Below are 14,271 nucleotides of genomic sequence, written 5' to 3' on the forward strand. Positions count from 1 at the left end.
CTGCAAAAATAATCTCTGTAATTCCAAGAAGGATAGGGAAGATGCAGGGAATGTCACAACTAGTACAGTTTCCACTTAGCACATATATCTTCTAACCAAACACACTAAAATGCTTTTTCTTTATCCCTATCATGAATGATCAGGAATATCTGTGTTTTTTGTTTGTTTATTATTTTTTTAAAGTATTATTCAATTAGTCAATATAACCTGATTAATACTCAATAAAAAAATATATATTGTTAAAAAATAGTTACTGATATTATTTTGTATCACTTCAAAGAGGAATAAAGATTGTTACTGACACTGTGTCCTGCTTTGCAACAGCTATATCTTTTATTATTTTTATTATATTTTCTTAAAGGCCTCCAACACTTAACCTTTAGCAGTTAGTAAAAACTGCATGTTTATAAAACCATGGCGACCTAAAGTGCTTTAGCAGCTAGCAGGTAGGGAGTAGCCATCTTTTTAAAATAAACCTGTTGATTACAGATGGTCCAGATATAGGTTTCCCAGAAGCAACTTTTTCAATTGTCAGATAAGTATTGGCCATGTTAATAATGTTACTAGCCAGATGGGCAAAAATACAAATACCCGTGTACTTGCAGCATTTCTGTACAGACTTCATCACAACACTTAGAAGAAATCACCAACAAAATTCTGTAATGCACTTTGAAGAAATAGGCAAAGCAAGGAATCACTACTTCAGTGTTTTACATTCAGGTCCATCTTTGTCCTCTGTTAAAATTCCCTTAGAGTAGATATTATTTCTCATGAAGTACATCAAAGCATAATGTCTTGCCAAATGTTTCTTTGAGATTATTATAGAACTTTTGGGTTCATTCGGCATTATACTTATCAGACTCCTTGCACTGCGTGATTCATTGTCACATATCTTAACATTGTCCTTTTTAAATCAGACCTTCTTCCTGCTACATTCATTTGCAACCTTGAGGACTGTGTATCCAACAAGATGTTTACCCCATCAACCTATCTAGACATTCCTTCTTAGTTTTACAAAATAGAAGTATACTGTTCAGGAGGATCTTTGTCCTGCATGCTGTTCATATCAGAAAGGTCCACAGAAATTTTGATAAGAACTAAGTGCATTATTTACCTGGAACAGGTCAACTGAAACTCACGGTGTGTGTAGTTAAGGAAAGAAATCAGTGAAAAGACATTCAGAACTAATATTCAGTATGATTGCTTTTCCTAATCTACATTGTCTTAAAATGCTTCCACTCATTTGCCAATGCGTAGTTTAATTCAATAGTTTAATCCTACACTTGGAAGAATACAGTGTCCTGAGTCTGTTTTTTTCTTAAGCAAAGTCTTCCTTTTACCTTTCAGCATACAAGATATACACCATTCCTATACCAATAAGCTAAATCCACAGAACATATGAAAATAGAAAAGAAATGAAAGAAATGGGTGTACGGGTCCTATCAGTAAATGAGTCTGAGTTTTATTTAAACTAAACTGGTTACTTTATAGGCAGTTTAATTGTCATGCAAATCACACTAAACTGATCTGGCTAAGCCTGTCCTGTCTTTTTTCCTCCCCCTATTTTTTTTTTAAATCAAAATCCTTGGATGTCCTCCAAGTTACACCTTCAACAGAATTTTGATGTAATTTTGCACACAGAGATATAGATCTAAACACGGGTCTTATAGATATCTAAAGATATTTCATATTTGTCTAGGAATACCAGAATAGCTGAACTGGAAACTTCTAGCTTTGATAAAAAAAAAAAAAAAAGAATTTTCTTATTGATAGCTATAGATAATAAAAAACAGAACATACTTTTCATCTTTGTCTAATAAATCCAGTGATACCCAAAACTTTTTGTAGAACTTTCCCTGGTACTGCAGGATACATCTGGTGATATAAAAGAGATAACTCTTAACACTGTTAGAAGATATCAGCATTATTTTGCATTAAAAGCCAGGCAACCTTGTTTGCTAGTGGACTGCTTACACAGACTAAAACAAAAACTGTGCTATTCTTCAGTAATGATCCAAAGTGCTTTAATTATTCTCTTTAAAGTGATTGTGTTTTGGACCATCACAGCAGAATATTGTAAGAAATTTAAAAAGCTTTTGATGTTTAAAGCCACACTACAAATGAGCTATATCCAAGTACAGAAAAAAAAACAATCTTTTATTTATAATCTTAGTTTAGTGTTTGAACTACAAATTCTGGTTCTAGAATTGCTTAAAAGATAATGGGTTTTATAGGTTTTCACAAGTAAATTATTTTTTTTTTTATTTTTTTTTTTTACTTTTTCTTCCTTTTTTCACAGAATGGTCCTTTTGGTAAATACAGAGCAAATTATCAAATCATTACACGGAGGAAAAAAAAAAAAAAGTTTGCTTGTTTGTTTTGCTCACTTGTAAAGCTGCTGCTAATATTCCATTCCCTGTTGAATAATTTCAAAAAGGGCATGAGAAAACAAAAGAAAATGAAAAGAAAAAGAAGTGACAAAATAGACCAAATCTCACCACTAGAATTCACCATAAAAATTCCCAAAGTGTAACAGAATTCTTACAAAATTTCCTAGACCAGTTCTTTTAGGGAATCAAGATCTCCTATGAAAAATATGGCAAATGGGAATCAGGGTTGGGTGGGAAGGAAAAAGGGAAAGAGGAGGGTAAATAAGTGCAGCAAAAAACAGGTTCTGAGGAATACACATAATTTTGTCTGCTTTAGATCACAATAGAATTTTTAATAAATAAATTTCTTTTTTCTTTGTAAAGACACTTTTTTGAAACAGTAGATTTAGCCCAGTCATTTGTGTCATTTGCTTTATAAACCGTCTTTTTTTTTTGTCCCCACCCCCACCCCATAATGTCTTAAATGTTTTAGATCTGAGTCTCTTGTACATTGTCTTTTGAGTTCATTCGGATCAATAACGGTTCATGCACTGAACTGTGTATTGAATTTATTGTGTTAACTGTTGTTGTGTGGTTGAAAGGAGACTTATAAGAGTTATAGTGATTTAGGTGCTCATGCTCTATTGCTGGCATGGGCAAGTGACTCTCTATGGGTGTGTCACCTGTAAGCTCATCATCCACATTAATGATCTCTACAGTCCGTGTTGGAGCATGATGGTTCTGCCGGTGATGCTGTTTCCTCATTTTGTAGAAAATTACCAGCATCACAGCAGCCATGAGAGTGATAGCCACAAAACAACCAATTATGATTTTGGTAGTCTTCATAACCTCATCTATTCCTGGGATCCCATTGTTTGCGTCCGTCACAGGAATGGTGAACGTTTTTTCTGTTGATCTTGTGCTCTGTGGAGTGAGTGAGGTTGTCATGTTAGTGGTCTCCCAGTTGGTAACTGGTGTGGGCCCAACCTGCTCTGTGGTCTGTGCCTCATCCTGAGAAGGTTCCACAGTCTCTACTGTGACAGTTGAAAAGTATGTGTAACCAGGGTTATCCAGGGCAGTCACATTCAGTGTGGCAGAAGCTGTGGTATTCCCAACAGAGTTACTCACCATGCATGTATACAAACCCGTGTCTTGCACAGTTACCTTTGTAAAATTCAACGTGCCATCACTGAGCACAGCAATCCGAACTCTGTATGCCCCATGTGTCATAACAGATCCATTTGGAGTAATCCAAGATACAGAGGTCAGGGAGGTTGATGCCCGGCATTTCATCTCTGCAGCCATGCCTTCAGTGACGTTGAGGTCTGCTGGTGGCTCCACTATGACTGGAGCGTAACACGTGAAGTAGTTCAGGTCCAGCTCACCAATGTACCTTCCTTTCAAACTAGGAGGTGTGTGGCAACGGGCACAGCACGCAGTATTGGAGGGTGCTTTGTCTTTAATCCACCAGCTGAGCCAAAGGATATCACAGTTGCAGTTCCAAGGATTGTGATGCAGGTGGATCCTTTCGAGACGGAGCGGTGTGAACAGGTCATGAGGCAGTAGTGTTAAATTATTGTGTGCCAGATTGATCTCCACAAGTGATTGAAGGTTATCGAAAGCATTCCTTTCTATCACTTGAATCTGGGACTGTATCATCCACAGTTTCTGAAGATGCATTAACCCTTGGAAGGAACCTGGCCGGATGGCAGTCAGATGATTCCCAGAAAGATCTAACTCATCCAGTTTTACAAGTGGGGTGAGGTTAGGAATCTCTCGAAGATTGCACATGGCAAGGTTCAAATACCTCAAGTTGGACAGACCTTCAAAGGCACCTTCTGAGATATATGAAAGCCTTTTCAATTCTCCCAAATCCAACCTCCGGAGAGAAGGAATTCTGTTAAAAGCATAAGAAGGAATGCTCTCAATGGGGTTGTTTCTCAACCAAAGTTCCTTCAGTTTTGACAGGTATACAAAAGCCCCATTTGGGATAGTGGTCAGACGATTGTCAAAGAGTTCCAAAGTATTGAGATTGGCCAGACCATTGAAGGCCCCTATTTCAATTGTTCTGATGTGATTCCTGCTGAGCTGCAGGATTTCTAGGTGCCTCAGATGCTTGAAGCTATTCACTTTAATGATTTGGATCTGATTTTCATGGAGGTTGAGTAACCGGGTGTTGGTGGAGATGCCGTCTGGCACGTCTCTCAGATTTTTCCGTACACAAATCACTTTACTGAACTGGTTGCTGCAGGAGCAGACAGAAGGGCAAGTTTGAGCCCTCACTAGACCAGCTACCACAAGAAGCTGAAGAGCCAACAGCACCACAAGCAGGGGGTCAAATAGGGCCCTGTTAAACCTAGGACCTATCATTATCTGCTGTGGATGTAAGGTCATCTTGTTCAACATTCATAATTTATTTGGTGTTGGTCCTTCTGGAATTTGAATAGTCTGAAAGAAAGAAGGGAAAAGGAGATTATTAAATTAATCTCAAATATTTAAATGTGCTCTCTGAACAGAGAGCCTTCTCAAGTCCTTTCAGTCAGCTCTACCAATTTCATCAAACTGTAGTATAAATAGCTATACAAATTCTAATATTTTGTTTCCTGTAAAGCCATGCCAGGTGTAATTGGCAATAAGATAAGAAATATCCAGACACTAGCTTTTCCTGCTCATTCCAAAGTATAATGCATGTAGCTTGATGGCAGATAACAAGTTCAACCACACTGGGTACATAAGAGAAATGTTCTAACTCAAGAGAAGAGTTGAAAGAAGTGTCAAGAACCTCAAAAAACAAAATTGAGTAAGATAAGAATCATCACAATATTCAAGGATTGAACTTTGTTAACATTACAGTAAATCAAGACAAGAAATAATATGAAGACTAAATGGAGACTCATGACTTTTTATTATTATTATTTTTATTTTTCATTATTGGTGAAACTCTTTATCTATACAAATGTGATTCCTGCATCAGAATCTGACTAAAAGTAAAGTCTTTGATACTGAATGTAGTACATCATGGAAATGTTAGGGCAAGATCTTGCCTATTTCAGATTTTAAAAATAAAATACAAAAGAAACATGTTGAGCATCAGTTCTTCCTTACTGTTAAACAGTATCATCCCATTTCATATTTCCTCAATTCTTTTGCTTAGCACCAGCAGCAGCAGAGAAGCAAGCATTAGTACATGTGTGCTGAACACAGAAATAAGAATAGCCATTTAAATGCTGACAAATATCTCTGTAGCTGCAGAGTGGACAATTTCATTAGTACCTCTAAAAAAATCTTACAGATGTTACTAAAAGGGGGAAAAAGGCTTTACTCTACAAATTATCATTCTAAATCTTTCAGTACTGGTTCGTTTGGGGTAATTCTTAAAGCCTTCAGCCCTCAGTTCATTTTCAATCTTCTGCTCACTACAAGGTCCCTCTGCCGTAGAGATTAATGAAATTTCCTATAAATCAGCCAAAAGTGAAGTCTTATAAATTACATCGTGCTTAGAGCATATTTATAACCTAGAGCACCCAAATGTATAACAAACAAAATACTAAAATGCAAAAACTTTCTACTCCAGGCTTTAAATTGTTTCATTGTGTGTGAAGAAGCTATTTTTAAATATATATATAATAATTATTAAAAATAATAAAAAAAAACAAAAAAAAAAAAAAAAAAAACAAAAAACCATAACTTTCATCTTCATAGCAATTCATTTAATGAAAGATTTTTTCTAATTATATATTCAGACAATGTATTTTTTTGAGAATTCACTTTTGCATTTTTTTAAAACTTGTTATAATGGTTCAGAGCTAGCAAGTGTTCTCATCTCACTTAATAATTCACTGCAGAGAAAGCCAATATAATGGCTTAAATACCAGTGAATGGGAATTGGAAGATCTGGGCTGTTTGTTTGATCTGCTCTGTTAAGTGCTATTTATAAAACATCAGTCTTGGTATGAAAGATTCATGAAACTAATGTGTTTTGCAACCTTGAGCAAGGCACTCAACTTCTCTGCCTGTGGCTTAACTTTTGCCATATGATCCTGGATAACCTCGTAGCTGTAGCATTAGATGCTCCTGCTTCTCAGTCTGCCAATATCCATACTCCTGAACCATATACTCCTGAAATCATGAATATCCACACTCCTACTTCATTGGTTTAGGATACTGTACTAGACTGATAAGGGGTAGCTGTTGTACACACCTTCCCTTTTACTGCAGGTTTACAAGCATCTCTTCAGAGGTGCTCAACACAATATATAGAAACACTCCGAAACTAATTCCTAAAACTCACTAAAAGACGAGTTCTCTTACACAAACAATCCACTATAGTATGACCAACTGAAAAAAAAAAAAAAAAAAAAAAAAAAGGTTTGAAAAGGACCTGTTTCCCATTTGAATTAAACTGAATTATTCAATTTATTATTATTATATTGATAAATTATTCATGAATTGATCAATATTGATTTCAGACTTAGTTAAGTTCTATGATCCATGAATTTTGCTGTTGAATAGTTATTAACCACCTTATATGATAGTTAATGTGACTCTATTAGCATTTTTTTGTTGTTGTTTCTAGTTTTGTTTTACTAGGTAGATTTCTCTCTTTTTTTCCTGCCTCATTTTTTAAAAGTCTTTTAAAACTTATTCCTTAATGACTTAGACGGAATAAATGCATTATCAAGTAATAAAACAGATGCAGAAACACACCAAACTAATTATTCTACCATCACACTAGTGTAATGTTATTGTCTTCACTGTAACTGAGATGAGAACTCTGCTCTCTCAAGCTTCAGAGCTGCCAGTTATCCTTGTATGGCTGGTGGGGCATGGGGAGCACAGGGAGCACGTGGCTCCCAGGAAGCTAGAGCAATCTTTTATGTTCTATAAGTCTCATACCCATGCATCATTACAGGCCAGCTTTGCAACATACCATATGGTTTCTCTAACTTTCATTTTGCTACTTTCCATTCTCATTCCTGTAACCTGGATAACCTGAAGGAGCTGAAAAATGATGGGAGAACAAGATGATGGTAGAACAAAATGATGGTAGAACAAGAAAGTGTAGCAAACATAACAAAGGTCATGGGAGAGCAAGTACCCTTAACATCAGCCAGCATATGCATAAACTCCCTTCAGTTGCCTTGCCAGTCTCCATAAAGCCAATCATTTCAACCACAGCTTTCAAGAACTGCAAGGCACTTCCTTCCTGTTCCAACTTCTAGCTCCCACCATCTCCCACCATTCCCTAATTCACTCCTTTATCCAGAAAATCTTTCCTTTCCATCACTGCACATATGCTCCAAGATTAAAATAAATAAATAAAAGATAAAAAATTTTACATGAATACTGTACTGAAGTACGGGGAATCTGATGATATGAAAAGCTGTCATGGACAGCAGAAGCTATGCCAGGCAGCTCCTTGCAAGTTCTCACTGTCAACCTGCAAGCTTTGCATGAGGCTAATAGGCTAATATACTGCAGTGAGAATTCTTGTGCTGTAGGAATGTATTAAAAAAGGTTCTTTTCTTTTATACTGGTAGCTTTCCACAGCTCAGAGCTTAAGTATTCAGGAAGTCTTTGTGCAGTCATTTCACACCAGAGTCATTTCAAATATAAATAGTCTGGAAATACCCTGGGAAAAAAAAAATAGCCAGTGCAAAAACACAGTAGAAAATTCATTTAAAGCCTTGAAGAACATTATGGAAATATTTTAATGGGCTTTACATAAAGACCCATCTGGAACTCTGTACCAGAGTAATTTGCTATTCAATATCTGTCTATTATGCTAGAGACACATGAAGGTTTAGCTTTATAAATCCACACATGGAACACATACCATCAACCAGCTTCTTTAGTCTATCTTGACAACTCTTTGTCTTCTAAGCAATTTTTTTTTTCATCTGTCTAGTACCAAAATATCAACTCTATGGTCAATTCAATAACACTAGTGCCCTCTGCTGCATACATTTAAAATTTGTTTAAAATATCCTTACAGTTCAATCCACTTCCCAGACACCATACAATTATAAAACTGTGCTTATACAGTAATGTATATTTTCTTTATGGTAATGGAGACACACATTCACACACATATAGATAGCTTTTTTTTTTTTTTCTATTTCTTCAGAACTCAGGAAGTCTTCACTCAAATGGACTGCTGATACGCATGTTCTCCTCTCTATAGCTTACGTGATGTAGTCCTGATGTACTACACATTTTCCTTTGAGCAAAAAGCATTGCCCTCTTCCAATGCAGAAGATGAAGCAAGGAATGACAAAGCTAATATGGCTCTACAGAGATGTACAGTGCAGTTTTCCTTAGGGACCACTTGAAGGATGCAGCAGTTATGCTATTGAAAGGTAACTTTGCTGAACATGAATACCATGAATACACAGAGATGTCTTCCTTATGTGGGCATTATAGCGGAACCAGTGGTTCTTTCTTTTTTTTTTTTTTTTTTTTTTTTTTAATTAGGTCTTACACCTGATATGCGATATGCTTCTTTGATCACTTTTTGTTACTTTACTATACTATACTTTTTTTTGTTACATTATTATAAAGTGACTACACTCGCTCTGATTATTGAGGGATTTTCCTGTAATGATGGATTTTGATTACAAAAAAAAGAACTTCAACACCTTTCCCAAAAATCTATCTGATGAGGTATGCAGGGGCAAAGATATTTTCCCAAGTTCAAGTGATCCCTGGCTGGATCACTCCAGTTTAGTTGCTGTTGGCAACTCATCTTTAGTTTTCTATCTAGTCTGTGGGTCTATGAATAACAGTCTCAGCAGCGGAGCAGCGTGGTGCAAAGGCTGTAGCATTAGCCCAGTATATGGGTTATGACACAACATAATCTAATACACATTGGTTGGTGCTGTGCATCTGCCTTAAAATTGAATGAGATGTGATGCTATATGTCACTGCATTGAAAACACGATGAGAACATCAGATATCAGGTGATTAAATTATCACAGTACAATTAAATTTTCACAACTCTCCCTTAGGTTCATGCCAGAAATATCCTGGATGAGAGCATTCAGATCACTTTTTATAACTAAATTAACAAATATGTGGCTACATTAAGAAAAGACACCTTTGTTTCACTTTATATAGCAGTTATATATGCTGTACACCACAGCATTTTAAAGAGCTTATTGAAAGAAAAACACGTTGCGAATATATATGCATTTTTTAGTAAACAAGCCACTCTAAAATTACAAATTAAATGGCAGATTTCCAAACATATGAAGAGGAGCTAGGTGCATCAAGCAGCTTATTATGCTGGGAAGTCTCTTCCAGTAGTATCAACACTGGAGCATGCAAATACTTTCTGTATGGAATGGAGCATGGCATACAGTAATAAAACAGGTCTACACCCCAGGATGACCTTATGCAGAAATGACTCTTTTGCCTCTCTTTTGAGGAATTCTGACTGCTCTGAGTGTGTGACTGATCCCCTTCAGGCAGCAATGCCGAGAGGGTTTCAGTGCAGATACTAGGAGACAAGCACACAATTTGTTTTAGCTGCACAAAATGCTAAAACACACAAGGGCAAACCGCGATCCCTGAACAGAGACTGAACTGTGGGCAGGGAGCTCCACTGGGGTCAGAAATCCTCCACCAACATCTGCTCTGCAAATGCTTCTGCAGCCTCAGATGTGTGTCCCCATATGGCTGTGAAGGGTTGGGCTGATGGAAACACGTTGTTACGAATTCACTCACCATACCCTCCTGTCCTCCTTCCTGCCTTTTCTGTCCTGAAATTCCTTTCCACCTGGACGTACCCCAGAGGACTAGTGCTCCTCAGTTTAATACAAGTACAAACACTTTTCATGCCATTCCCTGTCCACATACAGTAAAACGACACCTTTTTTTTTTTCTTCATTTTCTTTGCTGCCAACAGAGGAAAACATACTATGTTCTTTACTGAGCATTACAATAATAATGACACAAAATCAGTAAATAGACTGGGCTAAAGCAGATCTCATGTCTTTTCTTCTTAGTCTTTTTTTTTTTTTTTTTTTTTTTTTTTATCACTGCAACTATATAGCTGTGCATCTTTACCTCCATTCTTAAAAATCTCTTCGCTTTCCACTGCTCTAGGACTTTAAAAGTCTCAACAACAGTTTAGGGAGCCATTGCAATAATGCTTAAAAACCTGGGAGGTTTCAAAGCCCAGCAGCTTTTATCTATTTGTTTTTTATTTTATTTTTAGTTAAATACAGTGGAGGCCAAAGAAGCAGCCCTGCAATGCAAACTTGATTACACATGAGATCAAATAAATCAAGACACTCATAATGCAAATTATGCTCCTCTTTGCATGTTTCACTGCTTTCCTCTCAGATATCGTGAGGATTTCCTATGGCCCCTTGAAGCATGTAAGTGTAGGATGCAGAGGGGATATTGCTGTACCATGGATGCATTCCAGTTTTCTTCTGAACATCCTCTAAGACTCAGCTGAATCACTAAGACGCTGACCTGAAAGACCTAAATGCGATTGGACACATTCGATCCTCCTAAATCACCATTCATTTCAGGGGAGTTCAATCAAGAATGAGTTTGATCCAGCCTGCCTTTTACTTCTTTTCTTTCATTTTGTTATATAGAAAACAACTTTATTTCATACCCCTCATTTTCTACCATGATTTCATTGTTTTATCTTCCTAAGATTTTTAATTTTCTCCTTAACTTCAACTGACAGAAATGAGCATGAAATAGATATTTTTTAAGATGAGATTTTTAGTGCACATTGGTCCAGGCAGGAATATTCACATTTTAGCTGGAAATAGATTTTACAGAGTTTTAAATTTTGCAGGGTTTGGCATGCCCCTTTATTTATACATCGTCTTTTACTCCCAAGCTTGACTTGTACTTTGTATCTTCAGTACAACAGACAACATTTGCTAATTTACGGGCAATATGAATGGATATTTCTTCAAGACATGCTATTTTTATTTAGAGTAATTTTTTATTTTCTTTACTGATCACTGTACTTTGCCTGGATGTCACCCAAAGGATGGAAAGGATAAAATCTCTCTGTTCAGACTACTCACAGTTGTGTGAATGGAAGCAATCTATGAATTGTCCACTATGAAAGAGCTTAAATTCTTTCATAAAAGCCATCAGAATAGAGCGTGGTAATAGTCTACCCAGAAACATTCTAGAAATTTAATTGGAATTAACTTTTAAAGTGGGTTAATTATATTGCATTAAATCTTTGTGTGGACGCTCTTATTTAGAATTTAATTTAAGCTAAATTGAATCAAGGCCACTGTAATTTCAATTAAGAGTGTCCATAAAAGAATGTAATGCAGTTTAGCTAGTCCCTTTTCAAAGTTAATTTGGATTCATTTTCTTGAGACCCCATGTAGACATTAGGAACTTTCATTCTGTATTGACTTGGGCTCAATTCAAACCAATTACATAAAGGTAAAAAGGTTTTCTACCACATCACCAATCCCTTGGGTTATTCAAGTCCCATTTTGCCATTTTGCTCTTCTCCTTCACTAATTCAGTTGATAAAACACCATTTCTCTGAACATACTATTTTGCTTTCATCTTCTGTATTCTTCTAGACAGATATTTATCTGGGGGGGGGGACCACAGAACTGTACAGAAGAAATTTTGCAATAGCCCTGATAAAAAAATTCTTTTAATTAGTTACAGCAGCATGTCACTACGTCCCATGTGCCAACCATGATATAAACAGAAGTCATACAAGCACCTTCAGTATGTCAACTGAAGGTGTGTTATTTCTTATACCAGAAATACCTCAGTGAACCACTATTAAACTGCAGTATACCTATAATTATTGGAAGAATGATTTCTTAATCTGTTTGGTTTATTATCAAAACTCATATCTGCGAACCACAAAAAAATTAGTATAAAAGCAACCCTTAGTAATAAATTAAATGATACTCTAAAGCCATGGTCCAAACACTGGAGTTTTCACTCTTGTCACACTGGGGTCATTATTTTGGAACACTAGTACTTCTGTGTTTTTAACAGACTAGCAGTGATTAAAGACATCTATTTCAAGGTACTACAGTAATACTTCATTTCAAACAAACTACTTTTAGTTAGGTAGAATATTATCAATTTTTACAAGCAAATAATAATTTCTACAAATTAGAATAATTTCCCAAAACATGCTACAAGGTTTTAAACTATCAGGCAAAAATTGGCAGGTTAGGTCTATAGGTTAATAAAATGCTGTGCATTTTAAAGGATGCAAAGGCAAAAAAATGAAAGACTGATGGAAACCAATACTTTAGCCCTGATTCTTCCCCAGATCTTCTCCCTGCTCACAAACTATAATACAGAGACAATGAAAATGTCAGATCAGACCACCACATAGTCTAACAAGGCATATGCAAATATAACCAGTACAACGAAGATCAACAGATAGAAATGAGTATAAGAGCATATACTATCCCTTAAGAAAATTTCACCCTAATGTTATAAAATTAGAGTTCAGATTTTAAAATCAAAAACAATAGGATTTAACATCCTTTCCTAAAGTAAAATATGCATATTAATTTAATGAATATGCAAATGCTGAATATTTTTGTTAGCAATACAAATCATCTCTTGATCCATGCTGAGTTCCTGACCTCAGTAGCTAATATAAACTAGTTGACACAAATATTTAATTCTGATAAAAATATAGTGCAGTTGTAAATCAGTAATACCTTCTATACATTGACAAAAGGAATGCTCAGTAAAATTTGAAGTCGTTTAGAAAAATATTAAGATTATTTTGAGATTAATAAATCAGAGGATTGTCCACATCAGTGGCATACAGAATCATGTCTGGACTTTAACAAGTGCAGTTTTTCAAAATGTATTTTGTACATGTAAAACAGGAGACTGAGGGATGAAAGGAAATTATATTAAAGCAGCAATGCAAAATCTTCACTAATGCTTTTTGTGGGTTAATTAAAATATCCGCCTAAATACATCTATGCTGTAATACTGTGTTAAGAAAGGTGCTTTCCTATTTTAAGATACAAATTATCGAATGTTAAGCTGGAGAAGTGCTGGATAGGTATTTCATAACCTTGGTAACTATAAACTGTATTGCTAGTATGCATTATTCTAAAAGATGTTCTGGGAGAAACATACCCAGCTAATAACACACTAAAGCACCAGAGTCCATTTTGCATCACTGCATTTGTAGTGGCTAACTGAGTCCAAATTACTCCCTCATTCTGTTAATAAACAAAGAGACAAAGAGAAAGAGAGACAGGAGATAAAAAGTTAAGGCTGTGAATAGCCTCGAGTCTGGCAAATGATGGTTAAACTTCTTGTCCTTGGTAACTATGGAAACCCCTTAAGGTAAGAGTGAAACACAGGCATTTTCTGGTCTGCAATTTACAAGCTGTTTATTTAATTATGAAGGAATATGAAACTGTTAGGGGCAATGTAATTATCATACTGTGATAGCATTTTGAGAGAAAAAAAATAGGTACAGAGAATAATAAGAAGTTAATTTTTTGGAAAATTACTTGTTTTAGGACTTCTGTGAAACTGCAGTGCGTTGTTTTTTACTGAGAGTTTTTTTTTTTCTTCTTTTTTTTTTTCAAAAGGGTGTGAGTAACCAAAATTAGTAATATGACATTTTGCCATAATATCCCTCAGTAGATTCATAGTAATTATGTCCATTCTATGCCCCATGAACAAAACCAAGGTCAGGGTGTATTTCAATTAAACCCTAGGTTTTACCAAAGTGCAGCACAGCCAGAATAGCAAGCACATTATTACCAGATCTATCACTGCTGGGCAATGAATAGGTCACAGGTGCTCTTGCATACACTATTTGTACACCTTTGAATATTACGAGTGGGAAAATGTTTTGACTCAATTTAGGAGGCAGCTAGTGAAATAAAATTAAGAGTGT

The 14,271-nt window shown here is 35.8% G+C and overlaps 1 protein-coding gene across 4 annotated transcripts in view; it reads right to left on the reverse strand.

Moving 5' to 3' along the window:
- Positions 1-2,701: 2,701 nt before the first annotated feature.
- The window catches only part of LRRC4C (leucine rich repeat containing 4C), a 91,313-nt gene continuing 79,743 nt past the window's right edge, over positions 2,702-14,271 (reverse strand). For all 4 annotated transcript variants that reach the window (XM_068684695.1, XM_068684692.1, XM_068684693.1 and 1 more), the window contains one exon: positions 2,702-4,817. In XM_068684695.1, coding sequence (XP_068540796.1) covers positions 2,859-4,775 — 1,917 coding nt within the window. In that variant the 5' untranslated portion in view covers positions 4,776-4,817 and the 3' untranslated portion in view covers positions 2,702-2,858. The remainder of the gene's footprint in view (positions 4,818-14,271) is intronic.

The sequence above is a fragment of the Anas acuta genome, chromosome 5 (genome assembly GCF_963932015.1).
Source record: "Anas acuta chromosome 5, bAnaAcu1.1, whole genome shotgun sequence".
Taxonomy (NCBI): Eukaryota; Metazoa; Chordata; class Aves; order Anseriformes; family Anatidae; genus Anas; species Anas acuta.